This window comes from Emys orbicularis, chromosome 1, assembly GCF_028017835.1.
Source record: "Emys orbicularis isolate rEmyOrb1 chromosome 1, rEmyOrb1.hap1, whole genome shotgun sequence".
NCBI classification, from domain to species: Eukaryota; Metazoa; Chordata; order Testudines; family Emydidae; genus Emys; species Emys orbicularis.
Window position 1 is genome coordinate 118,595,818 of NC_088683.1, and position 17,065 is coordinate 118,612,882.

General features: G+C 46.5%; 1 protein-coding gene across 3 annotated transcripts; it reads right to left on the reverse strand.

Moving 5' to 3' along the window:
- Nucleotides 1–355: 355 nt before the first annotated feature.
- Nucleotides 356–9,999, reverse strand: HDHD5 (haloacid dehalogenase like hydrolase domain containing 5). 3 transcript variants are annotated; one of them, XM_065418285.1, is made up of 8 exons: nt 9,874–9,999; nt 6,792–6,995; nt 5,333–5,445; nt 3,836–3,929; nt 3,243–3,276; nt 2,825–2,999; nt 1,640–1,828; nt 356–997 (listed from the first exon to the last, which is right to left on the reverse strand). In XM_065418285.1, exons 1-8 carry the CDS (start codon nt 9,997–9,999, stop codon nt 622–624), a joined length of 1,311 nt encoding a protein of 436 aa, XP_065274357.1. In that variant the 3' UTR covers nt 356–621. The 3 variants fall into 3 exon arrangements, with proteins under 3 accessions (XP_065274357.1, XP_065274373.1, XP_065274366.1); XM_065418301.1 differs by lacking the exon at nt 9,874–9,999 and having other exon boundaries at nt 356–887; nt 936–997; nt 6,792–7,066; XM_065418294.1 differs by lacking the exon at nt 9,874–9,999 and having other exon boundaries at nt 356–873; nt 913–997; nt 6,792–7,066.
- Between the last annotated feature and the right edge of the window lie 7,066 nt (nt 10,000–17,065).

Here is a 17,065-nt window from a genome sequence, read left to right on the forward strand (position 1 = left end):
AAGGCCAGTAAGAGCACAGGTGCTATATCAAGACAACACCATGTGCACTCTCAATCCCCAGACAAAAAGGTAGTTAGCAGGCCAGGGCATCAAAGCACATTTGGAAGAGACATTAACCCTTCATTATCAATTTCACCCTGGGCCGAGGGTCAGTACAGAGGCCAGGCTCCACTTACATCCTACTTAAAGGTTTGTGTAGGACATAACTGATGCATGGGTCTATGATGCTTCCCCCCCCCGTGTGTAACAGGGATAAGCTTCTCAAGCACTGAGGGGATTTGAAAGGGAAAGGGCTTTGGTCAAGCAGAGCCCCACAAACATGGGGGCAAAGGTGACAAGGATGATCTATCCAATCCTGTCCCCATTACAGTTTAATGCACAGGAGCAACAGCAGTGTGTAAACATGGACCTGGCCAGATTTAGATCGTTACCCTGCTAGTAACAATAGACTGACCAACTGATATTAAGACAAGGGACCTTTGGTATCAGGCCCCACAATGCACTGGGAATTCCCCCCCCCACACACACACACACACACACACACTTTAGGACAAGTTAGGCTAGAAGATCCCAATCCTCCCCTCCTCAACCCTGATGACTGTAGATTTTGCCACTCCCATTTCACTCCTGGCTCCAATTCTCCTTCTCAAAGACAAGCTCCACAGCTTCATTCACATCCTGCACCACATAAGATGCCTCCACTAGGCTGGTGTCAAAGCGGAAGTCCCGGTGCCCGTGGAACACAGTCTCTACCACGCTCTCGTGTGGGTCAGTGGGCACATCTCCATGAGGACTGTAGACCCCAGTGCAGACCAGAATTGACTTGCAACTCTCCAACGAGACGTACCAATCCTTCCTCGGCTCTGAATGGTCCTCACGCCGGGGATCTGCCACCACCACACTCCTCTTCACCTCAGCCTGGGCATGGGCCTGACACGCAGCCTTGAGGTAGCGGTTGTACAAGTTCGCACCATAGATGTCAGACATTGGATTATCCCTGTGCATGGCCATCAGATGAGGGAAATCAGTTACTTCACAAGTTTGATTTGAACATAGGCAGGCTGGGATTGGTCCAGCATAAAGGTGGGTGGGGGAAGGTAAGGAATGAGCTAGAGTCAGGTACTTACATAGAATTGGGCAGGTCAGATCAGTGGCCTGTCTAATCCAGCATACCAACTCTAGCAGCGGCCAATGCCAGATTATTGAGAGGAACATGGTAACAGCCCCGAGTCCAGCCATTTGCACAATGCTGGTTACGAGGAAGATATTCCTTCTTGTTCCCCCCTCTGCCCCCAAAGAATGTTTGATGGACCTTGTCTGAAGTGGCTGTAAAATGTAATTACTGGCTGGTTGATGCTATTACACTGATGTGAAATTCCAGAGCTATGCTATGTATCTCAGTCACATCCTGCAGCAGTGACTCAAGCAGGCTGACTATTCCAGTCAATTTCATGGAGATGCAGGGAGTTGTGGTTTAGTGACCTTTTGGCCTAATGCAGTTCAGATCAGCATTTAGAATAGGAAGCTCCAGAAATGCCTCAGGAGTTTAAATAAAAAAAATAAACAACTCCTCATAAAACTCTGCTACAAAACCAGGGCTGAAGACCCCTAAGGAAACACACAGGAAGTAGTCTCTTACCCAACAGCATAGAGCCTGCAGATGGGAGACGGCCACCCTCGTCTTTCCACCTGCTGTTCGATCAGATACTCAGCATATTGGTAAGTGACAATGCTGGGTTTGCCGATCAGGGCCTCATACTTCAGCTCCCTGCCAGTCACTTTTTTGTAGATGTTCTCCAAGCAGACAAGAAAGGTGCCATGGCCAAATCTGCCCCAGAAAAAGTATCATCAGTGCCCCCTGGCCCTTTGGCATTTGCACAGAAGCCATTATCCATCTTACGGCTATGATCATCTCCCAAGAGAGATGAAACTCTACCCTGATCCACACCTACATGCGAACAACTTGAAGACAGAAGAACAGAAGTCCCCACCCTGCCATCCCTTCTTTTGAATTTACTTGGATATTAAATATGCAGAGAACCTACCCACCCCCCAATACAGAAGCCTCTCCAAAAAGTGTGCATAACATGTCGATTCTCACGTTTATCTCATGTATTCCTCATTGTTTGAGACCATCTTACTAACTACTAGACACTGGAATTAAAAAAAATATATATATATCTACCTTCAGACATATGAATGGCTTAGAAACACCAGCAGCTGCAGACATGGACCAAGTTCTGCCTTTTTTATTTAAAACTCAAACTTTTTCTGTTTTTAATTTTCCACTTGGGATGAGATGTCTGGTGTTTGGGCTTGACCCAAGAGTGGTGAATCTTTTGGAAAGGTGTGAACTGAATTCAACCAGATGGCTCAGTTTATGCAAAAGGGAAAGAAGAGAAGAGGCTTTTTGCACTTAAATAAAAAGTGCACATTTTTCTGTTGCCTCAACGACCCAAAAAGGGTTGAACTTCAGAACTGTGAAGTCACCTAATCATAGTCCTTGAAGCAGAAGGCCATCCTTTCTAAATATCAAGGTGTTCGGTACTGCTAAACCCAAGTATCTACTCAGACTTAGGCACCTAAATAAAAAAAGGCCCAATTTTGAAAATATTGGCCTGAGTTCCCAATGCAACTTTGAGGTCTCTCCAAATAGTGCCACCCTTTCAAACAACACTAGAGAAACAAATATATACTGTAACCCCACTAAAAGGTCTCCTAGCCACATTACAGAGATGATGTAGGTTAGGTCTCAAGCAGAGCTCATCAACAGGGTAGCTGAATAAACTAGGCTAAAAGTGACCTTAACAAATATGTTTTTCACCTTGGCATCTTGGCTTCTGCCATCCACAAAAGATCCATGTTACAGGCAAGGACAGGTATATGGGGATATGGCACTGCTGCCAGCTCCACCCCAGGGTTCCCGTTGCTCAGGAGGACATCAATAATCAGCTGCAGGCTTGTCTCCCACTGGACTGGCTCCCCAAACAGAATCACCCCTGAAACATTTAAGAGATACAGTACATGGAAGCTCAGAACAGCCATCCATTCAACAAATAAAATAAAAAGAACTCGGTCCACTACAATATACTTCTTCTGGAAGGGGACAAATAAACACTGTGTACTACAGCATCTGAATCAGTCATTCCGTCAGATGTCCTGTCACTAAATGGCTATCCAGCTGGCTTGGCTGAATAGCAAGCAGGATAACAGCATAAACATGGACAAAGCATAGCACTTACCTTCTATGGTAGGGAAGTCAGTGGTCAGAGGAGGCTGCAGGAAAAAACAAGCAAGGCTGGGTTAATAATACAGAACTAAACAGATTTGGTATTGACATAATGTGATAGTAAAGATGAGAGCCAAGAATTTCAAGAGTGACTAGTCATTTTGGAAGCCCACGTTTAGAAGTCTTCACGGGGTCTGATTTTTCAGACAGGTGCTCAATACTTGCTGAAAATCAGGCCCCTTTAAGAAGTCTTAAATTGGCCACCCCCCCCACCCCCCCACACACACACCCACACCCAAAAAATCACTAATCATTCTTGAAAAATCTTGGTTGTAAACATTAGGATACTGGGGGGTGGAATGGGGGTGTGTCAAAGCTACTGCAGCTCTAGCCTCTTCCAGCAGAGGCCATTGCAGAGAGCTATGTAAGAGTGCAGACCTCCAGGGAGCTCAGTAACAATCCCAACCTCCCCCAACAGGAGTCACTCTAATGAATGGTGTAAAGAGGGCTAGTTATAGATGATCTCACAGCTATTCTATCAAAGGCCATGACATACAAATGCTATAATCCCAGGTCACCAAGTCTCACAGACAGGTTGATATTTACCAGTTCCTTTGGTCTACGGCTTTGATCAACCATGTCCAGCAGGGGAAATGCTTTCCTCACATCCTGTATGGTAACCACATTCCGGAACCCCACACTATTTCAGACAGTCAAGGAAGGAAATAGAGCCTGCTCTTTACAGATTATGGGCTGATTTACAAAAGCACCTAAGGGATTTAGGAGCACAAGTCTCAGTGACTTTCAATAGGACTTCTGTTCGAAATCATCTACATGACTTAGGAGCAGCTCACCCCAAGTTGGAAATCCCATTACCCTATAAAAGCTGGGTCATTTCCTACCCCTACTTCTTCTGGAAGTCCAATATTGACTCAAGGCATTACTGGAAGACCATCCCATAGCACCAGAGATGACAATTCAGATAAAATCCATTCATGGCAACTTCGGAAGTCTCAAGTCTCCAGAGCACAGCAGGACAGCGACTCTCAGAAAGGTTACAGAAGGAGGGCTGCCAATTCACACCTGGTAAGTGGGTGCAAATTCACTAGCTTCAGTGGAATTGCATGTGCCTACATCAACCCAGTGTGGCCTAGTAGGTCTAAAGGTTAAAAAGAAAAAGTCTGTGGATAAACTTGTGCAAGAGAACACATGGTGGAGTCTCCATCACTGACAATTTTTCAATCAAGATTGGATCTTTTGCTTAAAAAAAAATATGCTCTAAGAATTATTTTGGGGAAGTTCTATGGCCTGTGTTATATAGGTCAGGCTAGATGATCACAATGGTCCATTCTGACCTTGGGATCTATGAAAGACGCTTACCCATCAATAGTCTCTGGTAACGAGACAGGTGCGGCAGAGATGGAATAGATTCATAGATTTTAAGACCAGGGACCATTATGATCATCTAATATGACCCTGCATAACAGAGGGAAATTCTCTAACCTGTTAAACAGCACTGGTATCTACAGGTCAGAATAGAACAGATATATTTTGGCAAAGCTTTTGTGGGTGGGTTCTAGATTTGGAGCAGCACAGGGAGTTAAAGATCAGACACATCAGCAGAGTTGGGGGAGCCTGGGACCCAATTAGCAGAGGAGAAGAGTACACTGGACAAAATTGTGTAAGGAAAGATTGCACAGCACCTGCCTATAATGTGTCTGACTGCCGCCTGGCATGGACTGCGATATAAAAGATTACAGAAGCTAGGAGTCTTGCACCAATCACAGTAAAATGGAGGCAGGAAGCATGGGCCGTAACTAACCCAGTCAGTGCAAGAAGCAAAACAGGCCACAAGGGTGCATCCAGAAGACAGACTGCAACTTAGTCCAAAGTTTCAAGTCTTCCAAAGGGTCCCCTCCCCACAAGATGCTCAGAATAAATCAAAAGACCTTTTCCCGCTCCCCCACCTCCCACAGGCTGGCCACACAAGTGTCCCAGTACGTATCCAGATATCACTGCCCCCCCAGGCACGGCCAATACAGCACAGTTGTGAAGCTCTGATGGGACAAGCAGGGTCCATAGCCTCAGAACTGCAAAGGATACTTCCTGGCATTCTCCTCCACCGGCCCCTGCCCAGACACCAGCATACACTTCTCATGGAACTGACGGAAGAGATGCAGGGGGCTGTGGGAGAGGATCACTTGCTCTGGAGACACCTGCAGGAGGAAAAAGAGACCAGAGTCAGCAGGATGGAAGCTCTCCATTCCCCACACAGCACTCAGCTGTTACCCCCTTTCCCCTCATTTCATTTGTAGGGGGAGGGGACGAGGGGACACCACACACAGCCCACACTGAGGTGGACTACCAGGGCAACCCACAGCCACAGGCTGAGTTCCAGCTGGTTAAGCCAACACAGAGAAGAACTCTGCATCCACAACCACCACCCAAACCAACTTGCATACAGATAATACTCTCTACTCCACTGTATTCTACTCACCATGTCACTAGGAGCAGATTCTGAAGTGGAGCTAGACCTCTGAGAACAAGGCCACCACACGTTCCACCCCACTGAATATCTTGGGCTAGAACCAATCCAGCACCATCTTTTGATGGCCTTCTTACCAGCCCCAGATGTCTAATGAACTAGGGGCCATCATCATTTAGATAGCAACATTGGGGTGCTTGGCAGTGTAGGGACTGAACACATAGGGCCTGCCCAGAGGCGTTTAGTCTAAATATTCAGCCACTATCCTTCTGAGCCTGGTGAATTAAAACACAGCTTTGAGAACTAGTCTGGATTGAACAGCTTTAAATCTTTGGACTTAATGGGTTGATCCGACTGCTCCAGAATTCTTAGTTGGAGAGTATGCCTGGCTACCTTGCTCCACTGGGTCTTACTTGCTGCTCCGATACAAGAAACATGTGGATGAATTAGCTCTATGGTAAGGACAGAACTGGCAGCAGGGCAGTGCTGATGTCAGCTGTGCAGCTACATAACCATTTGGACTTGTTTTGTAGCAGTAGAATATCTCCTTCCTCCAGCTCAGACATGGTATTTTCAGTTACAGACACTGGGATAGGTGACTGGCCAGCTCAGCGAAGTGGAGTTGGGATACGAAGCCTTTTGACAACTAGTGAGCATGTTGTTCCCCGCTGATGGCTGTTTGGCAGTGTGCATGAAATGTGATCTCAGACTAGTTTCAAGTGACCAGCTGTATATTGCACAAGAACATCTCCGCAGGGCCTCTAACTGGCTCTCTTGCTATTTACATGCTTAGTTTCTAATTTTGACTAAACTTGGGTTCTTCTTTTAGCTTTGGTTTTGCAATCCTATAGTGCTGAAGAAAGTTAAATAAAGTGAATGACTGATGACAATGGATTCCCACCGAGCTCCTGGTAGGGGGACACTGATGAAAAGAGACATGGGATTTCTGCTGTCAAAGTGAAGAGTCTCCTGCACGTACTTTTTTTTTTTTTTTTTTTTAAACCTGTGTAGCTTCAACTTAAAACCCAAGGCCTCCACCCAATGCCCCAGGACAGAGGAGGTTGATTCTCTTGTTACCTCCAACCCCAGAGCATCAGAGAGTTCCTGGGCTTTGACATCCTGTAAGCAATTCCCAGCATTTGTCACAAAGACTACCGGCACCCGGAGCTGTCCATTAGAGTCTACCAGTTTCCGGAAGGCCTCCTGGGCAGCAGGAATCACATAGCGTCCCCGAACAAGCACTCCATCAATGTCAAACAGGAACCCAAAGGTCGGAGGAGTCTGCAACATAAACAGATTTATAGCAATTACTGCGGCACTGGGAAAAAACAGAGAGAGGAAGAACAAAAGGTTCTTTTTAAAAGTGACCAGCTGCTCCTAAAAAAAAAAAAATCCACTGGTGGAAAAAAAAAAAAAAAAAAGAAGGCTAAGAAGGAGTATTATTCCCAACCTATCCCATGCAATAAACACTCATCCAATCTCACCACATGCCCTCTCCCTCCTTTAGTAAGAAAATGCCAACATGTGTAATTAAAGGGAGGCAATGTAGTCAAATTTCTGAAAGTCAGGAGTCCTAGCTTCATTCCTGACTCTGCCACTGATCTACTGTGTGAGGCTGGCCATCATCTGACCTCTGTGCCTCAACTTCCGTATTTGTCAAATAGGTCTAATGATATTTATTTTTGTGAGCACTTTGAGATCTGTGGTGGAGAAGCCTATAGAAAAGAGTGGCATGTGTTATTAACAGAAATGAGTCTGAACCCGAACACCACCTGGTCCATATCTCCCAATTAGGGGCTAATTGAATAGATCCCATCTCTGTGGTTCCAACCCATCTCTGGCTTTTGCTTATTATGGTAGAGTGATGCAAACTGATTTGGACTGCACCATGCTCTGCTCTTACAGAAATCAAGGAGAAAATGCCCCTGGGAAGGAGATGAGATGGTCCGGAAGCATGACTACAGTATACTTACCAGTTCCAGATCAAAAGCTCCTTCAGGAAACAAGCTGCCATATTTACCCAATATCCAGTTGGCTACCCGGGAGTCTGGCTGCCCCTCTCCCAGAGCATCTTGCCCAGAGCCAGCCTTAGGAACATACAAAGTAGGTGGCTATTTGGGGCTTCCTACAGTCCACCATAAGTTCTGTCACTGGGGCATTGATTTGGTCAGAATGGTGAGAAAATAAAAGCAGAGTGAGCTACAGTTACCTTCAGCCCAGTTCTATGGACAATTCACAGCTGTTAATGTGTCAGAATGCATGACACATGACAATGGCACCAGCGCCCATCTACTATTTAGTGCACAGTTCACGTTGCACTAGACTAGGGGCTGTATAGAAGCAGCCGTCAGATTGCATTAGAACAGCCCAGCAACCACAGCAGAGCACTGAGAGGCATTTTAAAGCGGGCCCTTCATTAACATCTATGTGTTCCTTAAGGGGCAAGCAGTGAGTGAACACTTTCCAGCATCCCTGTTAGAATTCTGCTCTACAAGACAGGATCAGGACAGGAGCCACTGCTCCCCGTTACTTGTGACCAGCCTCCCTCTCCTCCTGGCACAAGCTGCGAGCCTGGTTTGCAGGCTCAAAGGGATAGATAATAAGACAGAAAATATCATATTGCCTCTATATAAATCCATGGTACGCCCACAGTTTGAATACTGCATGAGGATGTGGTCACTCCATCTCAAAAAAGATATATTGGAATTGGAAAAGGTTCAGAAAATGGCAACAAAAATGATAAGGGGTATGGACCGGCTTCCGTATGAGGAGAGATTAATAAGACTGGGACTTTTCAGCTTGGAAAAGGCAACAGAGAGGCCTGTGGCATCCGACGAAGTGGGCATTCACCTACAAAAGCTTATGCTCCAATACATCTGTTAGTCTTAAAGGTGCCACAGGACTCTCTGTGGCTTTTTACAGATCCAGACTAACACGGCTACCCCTCTGATACTTGACAGCTTGGAAAAGAAATGATTAAGGGGGGATATGATAGAGGTCCATAAAATCGTGACTGGTGTGGAGAAGAGTAAATAACACTTTATTTACTCCTCATAACACAAGAGCTAGGGGTCACCAAATGAAATGAATAGGCAGCAGATTTAAAACAAACAAACGGAAATATTTTTTCACACAACGCAGAGTCAACCTGTGGAACTCTTTGCCAGAAGATGTTGTGAAGGCCAAGGCTATAACAGGGTTCAAAAAAGAAGTAGATAAGTTCATGGAGGATAGGTCCATCAATGGCTATTAGCCAGGCTGGGCAGGGATGGTGTCCCTAGCCTCTGTTTTCCAGAAGCTGGGAATGGGCGACAGGGGATGGATCACTTGATTACCTGTTCTATTCATTCCCTCTGGGGCACCTGGCATTGGCCACTGTTGGAAGACAGGATACTGGGCTAGATGGACCTTTGGTCTGACCCAGTAAGGCCATTCTTATGTTTTTGTGGACATATTCATCTAGTGTATTTTTTAGTCAACAATTAGAGGAGCCTCTTGTGATGATTTTAAAAATACAAATAAATCAATGAACTATTTCTGCTTGTCCCAGGACCAGGAGAGAAAAATCTCACGCTCTACTGCTACCCATTGCCTTAACTGGAGCTTCTTCTGGTGGCTTCATAGGAAATACTGTACCAGTCCGTATGGAGCAAGTCACACTTTCAAAGCACTTCAGAAACTTGCACCAGATGGGGAGGTTTTGGAGGCCCCTATGACACAGCTAGAAAAGCAGAGGCACAGACATGGGGAGTGTGTGGCACGGTCAGGAAGTCAGCCCAGGAATCCCACTCAGGCCACTAGGACTACCCCCCCCCCCCCCGCCGCCCCACCACACATCCCTGGGGTTTCACCCCCTTGTCCTCACCCACCAGCCGAGCCCCACCAAACAACGAAGCCAGCCGAGCTCTTGCCCTCGTACCAGCCAGAGCCAGCACGATACGTATCCCCCCGCTCTAGGGTGACCAGGTGTCCCAATTTTATAGGGACAGTCCCGATTTTTGGGTCCTTTTCTTATATAGGCTCCTATTACCCCCCACCCTCTGTCCCGATTTTTCACACGTGCTGTCTGGTCACCCTAACCCCGCTCTGTTATCTGCCCCCGCGCCCTGCAGGCTGCAACCCCCAGCGCCCGCCCAGCCCAGGCCACCGGGGCTCTTACCTCAGTCACCCCGAGGGGGCCCCCGCCCAGGCCCCTCTGGCTGCTCGGGTGCAGCGCCCAAGGCCCCCCGCGCCACCATCGCCTCATAGCAGCTTTGCTCGCGCAGCGCAGGCAACCTAGACCCATCCCCCGCCGCTGCCGCGAGCAGCCCCTCCTCGCCCCCCCCGCCGCGAATCAGAGGACAAGAACCGGGGGCCCACAAGGGAGTCAGACTCTCTCGCTGGGGGTTGGAGGGAACTACAGCTCCCAGCATGCCTCACAGAACGCGGCGCAGGTTCCATGGCCCCGGGCGCAAGGCATCATGGTAAATGGTAGTTGTATTTCCACCTCCGGCCACGCGGCGGCCGGCATGGATGCTCCAGGACTCCATCTTCCAGAATGCAAAGCTCCAGCTCAGCGCTGGCAGGAAAGGGGGTTTTGCGTCCCGGGGCATGACGGATACTGTAGTTTTCGTACAACAGCTTCGCCTCAAGCCGGCGCTGGAGCCCGCTTCAGAGGTCATTAGCCTGGCTGCGCGGGCCGCGCGCCCGCTGCTGTCCCTCGCGCCTGCGCCCTGGTGGCGGCTGCGAGCCCTGCAGAGGCTAAGTAAGGCGCGCCAGCCCCGCAGCTTGGCTGGCACAAAGCCTCTTACGTCACAGTGCGGTGAGATGACGTCTCTCCGGCCCAAACCTTCATGGCGTCACAGGGCAGCACGCACGGCCTGGCGGGGCTGTTCTCCCCGGGCTTGACCTCGGTGGTCGGGCGCCCCGAGCAGCCTTGTCACTATTGTTGGCCGAGATAGAAACACAGCCAATAAGAATGTGGGGAGGGGGGTGCGCACTGGGCGCCTGGCATTGGGGGGCACACAGAACCGCAGGTGGGGGGGAGAATGGGAGAGCCAAGTATGAGGAGCGGGGGAGGCAGCGGGAGCTGGGGGCACACAGAGCCCCTGGCGGCACACAGAGCCCCTGGCAGATGGCAGAGAGGGAACAGAGGTGGGAGGCACACAGAGCCTGTGGCATGGGGGGAAAGTGGGGGCTGCAGGGAGTCGCTGGACTCGAGAGGGGTGGGAGGGTGGCACACAGGGAGCTTGTGGGGAAGACTGCAAGTAACCACAGGTATGTGCGATAAGCTCAGCCTACAGAGGCAACGAAGTGTGCCACCCTCAACTAGCAAATACTTTCATTCTCATCACCATGCCCATGGCAAAGGGCAGCAAGTAGATTGTGTGTCCAGGCTGGTAATTTTTCATGATAATTTTGAAACTCTATTATAAAGGTTGCTTTGCAGATCCTGGTACATCCATGGTAAAAAGCAGGATGAAAAACACTGCTTATTTTGGGACCCATTGTACGCCACATTCTAAGGACAGGCCAGTTGTGAGTTCTGATACCCCACACCAGATGTCTCCCACCACCTGCAGAGATCACCCTGCATTTCATTCGTGCCAGGAATTCAAACAATGTTATTCTAACTGGCCAGCAGGTGTCACTTTGTACCACAAGAATACAACCATTGATGCATTAATAAGGTAATAGAAGTTGGAGATCACAGTTAGAAAAATTAGCATACTATTGGCACTCAGTAAACAGTAAAACAGAAAATGCCCACCCGTTAACTAAGTCCATCTCCATTGCAAGTCCCCAGAACATATTGAATGTTAAATTGATATAAGTGATCTTAGCAAAAGGCCACCTCTCTGGAAGGGGTAGCAGAAAGAGGTCCAAAGTGCCTACATTTAAGATGGGGATATATTTTAATAGTTTATAATTTAATAGTTTATAACAAAAATTGAAATTTTCTTGCTGTCAGTTTTTCAGGTCAGCCGTGAGGACAGCCTCAGAATCTTTAATTTCCTATTGGAGAGAGATATGGTCCCCGTTAAAATTACAGGTTCAGTAACCCCAGATTGAAAGGGCCGTTTCCTCCCAAGATATATTAATATTTTGTTAAAGAAACATTTGATTGGGTACATATATTCTAGAGTATTTTCTGCCCAGGAATCATGTCAGTGAAAGTGGCTGGTATTGGATAACACTTTCTTGAAGCTTCTAAATGCTGAAGTGAACCAGGGCCTTATGTTCAGCACAGAAGGGCGGGTGCTGGAACCATGTTCTAGGGGCAGATGTCTTTATGCTCATTACTCCATATAACTAATGCAGAGATCAGCCTTTTGTGCAATGGAGGTTGGTTCTGTGATCGGGGGGGGGGGGGGGGGGCGGGGAAGCATTGCTCATTACAGAGTTATTGCATTTGGACAGGCTCCCACAAATGATGTTTGCCCTCCAGCCAGTTACAGCAAATGTTCCTGTAAAGGTGGGAAAGGAGACTGTACCTATTTTTATAAATAAGACTATCCAACAGGCTGAAGTTTGCATGCCATTCACAATAAACTACTACAACATGGCTGCCGAACAAATATCTGTCCCTCAACACACACCATCCATTGGCTGCTGAATCCAGATAATTCCAGCATCAGCAACTGCCATACCTTGATTCTCTCATCTCTGCACTACATCCCTTCTGGATCAATTCCCATTCACAGGATAGTGTAACTCCCATTAACTCCAATGAGAGGGGTCTTTTTTCCTGTAGGGTGACACTGGGCCTTAATCCTCCTTCCTCACACAATGCAGCTGCCAAATTCCAGCTCCCACTCCACAGCACCCCATCATCACTACCTTCAGAGTCCCCACCTCCACCACCCCACTGGAGCACCAGACCTTTCTCTTCCTGCTCCACCCATCACCACATTGCCACCAGGGCACTGTTCCCATTTTCCCTTCTTCACTCTCAGCACCAGTGTTTAAACCCAGATTTCTCTTTCCAGGGCTGGCTTTAACAACAGACAAAGCAACCAGTTGCTTGGACCCCTATTTTTTGGGCTCTGTATGGTCAGCAACTCAAGTGATTGTTCTGTAGCAGAAGCAGTAGGCACAGTAATACTCACCTGTAGATCCTTTCACCTGTGACCACCCTGCCCTGTTGGCCTTCTGGCATCAGCTTCAGAAGAGCCAGCACTTACAGCCTGATTTCCTCCTCCCACACACTGGCTCTAATGACTTGAGTCCCTACCAGTGGTAGGACAGCCAGCTGCCTTCCACCTCGCCTCCTCTGCACAGCTGCTCAGCCTGCACCATGCTCATCTAGTGCTGGGCAAGTCAAAGGGAAAGAAAAATATACTAAAATGCATTTCATATACTGTAATGACCATTGGGGAGGGCACTACCAGAAACTAGTGACCAGCCAGAAGTGGTGAGGGCCCACACTCATCCTCTCTTTTAATAGATAGAAGATGCTTGACCCTCTTGTCAATATTGAAGCTGTAACCCCTGAAAACACAAAGTTCTGAAGAAGAAGAAAAAAAAGAGAAATAAATTACCTGATTAGGCATTACAGAGCTTGTTTGCTGCTTGTTCTCATGGCAATGAGGTTCTGTTCAAAGAACTGGGCTTTTCCTAGCAATGAGAGACTGATACAGTGACCAAGGCCAGAAGAGTTTGTTCATGTATTGAGGCAGGCTAAGTGGTGGTTGCTGATTGGGCCACATCTCAATAGCATTAGGAGTTCAGGTGTGATGGTTAGAGGTGGGGCTGTGCTCTAAAGGTCAGCCACAAAAACTTGGAGCTGGAATTTACTCAGTCCCATTGTTGAGATTGTAGCTGACAGGAAGTTTAGATCTAAGGGCTCAACTCTAGTTTCAACCATTTAAAAAGCAGCTATTTTATTTTCCTTCTCTTAATGTTTTTATTTGCATGATTTGTGACATCTGTGGTAGGGTGACCATGTGTACCTTATTTTAAGGGACCATCCCTTATTTAATTGATTTGTCCTTAAGAGTGATTACCTGTCCCTTATTTTAAGATGTATTGAAACATATTAAAACTGATAAACTTCAATTTAATGTTTAAAATGGTACTTAATTGCATTGTAAACTTGAGGACAGTGGAAATGCACACTTGAGAGAAAATATATGATATGCTAAGGGAAATGGTGTTTCACTAAAATGTCCTTTAAAAAAGTATTTTTCCCTTGTGGTTTTCCCTTATTTCCATCAAGCAAAGATGGTCACCCTATGATGAATGCCCAGAATACAAGACGTGGGCCCTCATTGTCCCTGTTCCCACCTGCATGACCCCACCACTGCTAGCGTGACCTCACACACAGCATGCATGTGAGATCCTACTGGCAGAGGTGAAGCAGGGTACTCTGCAAAATGGCCTCCTCCGTGCATGCTAGAGGACAAAACCATGTCTGGTTTTACATCAGCACTGGACAGGGAACAAACCAGACAAAAACAGGACTGTCCAGCTTGTTAAAACCAGACGAATGGCCTGCCTAACAACCACAAATGTGTCAGGCATTTCCTGGCTATTAGTGATCAGGGCATAAACATTTAATTTATTAAGGTACCTCCTAGCCAAGGCACTCAGGCCACTGTGCAACACCATACAAATATCACAATACATTTATAATGAAGAGCTACCCACTTACCATTCAAACAAATAAAACCAAAGGGGAAATATTATAAAATATTGAGAGAGTGATGGGGAAAGGTAATAAGTGTGGGGCCTGCTGTAGTCATAATAAAACCCATTTGAAGCAAGTGGCAGATTAAGGCCCCATGGGTTTTCTATTCTACAATATCTGAACACCTCCTGAGGATTCATCTCAGCCCCCTCAGTTCTTCCAGCTGTTCATTCGCTGACAGGAAATGCTGTCCCCATTGATCATTATTGCTTAGGGCAGAGGTCCTCAAACTTGCTGAGCTGGTCACATGATGCCTGCTCTTTTCTTTGATTCCAGCTAATAAATTGTGTTAAAAGAAGCTAAAAATACTGCTAATAATAATAATTAAAATACTGATGTACATAGAGTAAGAGATAATGATGAAACATTTACTCCTTTGTAAAGAGCTGTGAGATCTACTGACAAGAAGCTCTGTATAAAAGAGCTAAATATTATTATTGTTATTCGATAATTCCTTTTACTTTCCCACATAGGCAATTGCTGTAGCTGCCACAGGAATCTTACGTGAACACACATGGGAGGTGAGGTGGTCCCGGCCATTGTAAATGGGACAGGAGGCATCCATGAGACAAGCTCTGTACTGAGATTTGGCACACCCGTTGAACAAAATTGAGAATCCCTGATTTAGGGGCATGATTTTGAAAAGCCCCATGCACTTTCAACTCCTATTGTACCTCTCAGGATTAAGTCTGAAGTCAAAAGATTTTTTTTTAAAGAGCAAGAGACAGAAACAGACCCATGGAAACAGATTTAAAAACTCATTAAGTTTATTAAATGTTGAAAGAAATAAAGTAGGAATTACTTACTACATGTCTGTAGAGCAGTGAGTATAATGTGGAGGGTGGTGTCAGGATTCTTTAGGCACCATCACAAATAATAAACGATGGGTCACTCTAAACTAAACCCCACATCCAAACTACTTCTCAACTCTGAGGACATTTGACTCCTAACCTGAATATGTCTGACCCTTTCTTTATAAGCAGTCAACCCAAATCCCTGGATGTTAACACACCTGGAGTTGGGGAGGTTTGGATCCAGAGCCAGACTTTGTGGCCCATCTCTAATATAAGGCAAACTAAAGGAGAGGACTGTTCCCCAGCAGGGAGGCAGTCCAGGCCATTCCCCCTTCCATCTGTCACTCAAGAGAACTGGCTGTAGGACCTTTTCGAGGTGAAATTCATCCACTGCTATAAAAGTCTCTGGAAGACCTGATCTTGACATGGAGTACAGATCCTGTTCAAAGAGAGATGCAAGGAGGAACATAGTGCAAATTCACCTACAGAGAAGTCAGGGCCCTCCATTCAATTCAGACTTACTACATTAAAAACAAAATCTGATTGGAATAGTGATGGGGAAGTATCTACAAGCAGACCTAACCCAAACTGGGATACCTCAGGTGGCAGGGCAATCGCTGGACTGGTCACTGGTCCAAAGATGAGCCATTTAAGGCAACACTTCATTTATTTGCATTAACCAGCTGGAGAATTTCCAATCTCATCAGATCTGCACAGTATAAACCTTCCTATAATTATGAAGAGTACCATCCACTGAAAGGTTCCAGGCACTGAGAGCCGTGCACCACACTGACTGTCAAGAAGTAAGAGTCCCTGAACACTTACATCATGATTCATGCCAGACATTTGACTGGATCCTTCATAGGAGGGTGGGGGTACACTGGTTTGCCAGAGCTGGCAACGGTAGAGCAGACATTGGAGAGGATGCTTGCAGGTGATGGCTAGAGCAATGTTGCTGGCCAAAAGACCATCAAAGATTCAAGCCTGCAAGAGAAGATAAGTATGGCGTGTGTGTGCCACTATTGCTGTTACTAAAGGCTTTTTGCCAAGGTGGAAATGGAGGGGATACTGGTGAACCTGTTAAACAGCTCATTGCTTTTTTCCGCAGTTATACAGAAATATTATCATTTTCACCCCTGTCAAAGCTAATTCCCCACTCTGGCACTTTGAGTGCAGAAGGTGGGGGCCTGCAAGGATTCTAAAAATTAATACTGGCCACACCAGGCTTGTATTAAACTGTATTAAAGGTTACAGCTTTTCTCTGACCTTGGATGGGTAGATGCTGCCACCACCCAAGTCAGAACCCCTTTGAGAACCCAGGAAGGCGCACTTGGGAATTCCTTCCTGTGGTGTACCGTCAAGCTCTTCCTCCTCCCCTCCCCCCTGGGGAAGAGCTGAGGGGAAAAAAGGGAAATCAGCTGTTGGCACCAGCTAATTAAACAACATATGCACAATCCTCTTAGGGCACAAAAATCCAATTCTGTTCTTTAAAAAGGTGAACTTTATTAATAAAAAAAAAGAAAGAAAATACATCTGGGAATTCAGGCTATTGCTAGATTTTAAAAGAGCAACTACAAGGATTAAGCACCAAGAATAGCTTTCTTGAGGTCCAGCTTAAAGGTTACAAGCAAAACAAAAGCACCTGGGGTTAGCACAGAGGAATCCACAAGCCATAAAGAAATAAAAGGGATAAACCTAATCACATCTTCCTAGACATTTCCTGATCTACTTACATATCTGGGGTTTTAAATGAGTAGTTTCTAGGTATAATACTGATTATTTTTCATATCTGGCCCAAGCTTCTTACAGCATAACTGCTACCCTGTCCACCTCCCCTGGGAGAACAACAGACAGACAAAAGTGGAGTCTTTTTTTTTTTTTTTCCAATT

Bases quoted from the DNA above. Each gene is read 5' to 3' on its own strand.
- HDHD5 (XM_065418285.1), bottom strand. From the start codon at position 9,999: ATGGGTCTAGGTTGCCTGCGCTGCGCGAGCAAAGCTGCTATGAGGCGA. The intron at 5,446-6,791 runs GTAACAAGAGAA...TTCCTCCTGCAG, and splicing joins CTGATGCTCTGGGGTTGGAG to GTGTCTCCAGAGCAAGTGAT. The intron at 3,277-3,835 runs GTAAATATCAAC...TTTTTCCTGCAG, and splicing joins GCCGTAGACCAAAGGAACTG to CCTCCTCTGACCACTGACTT.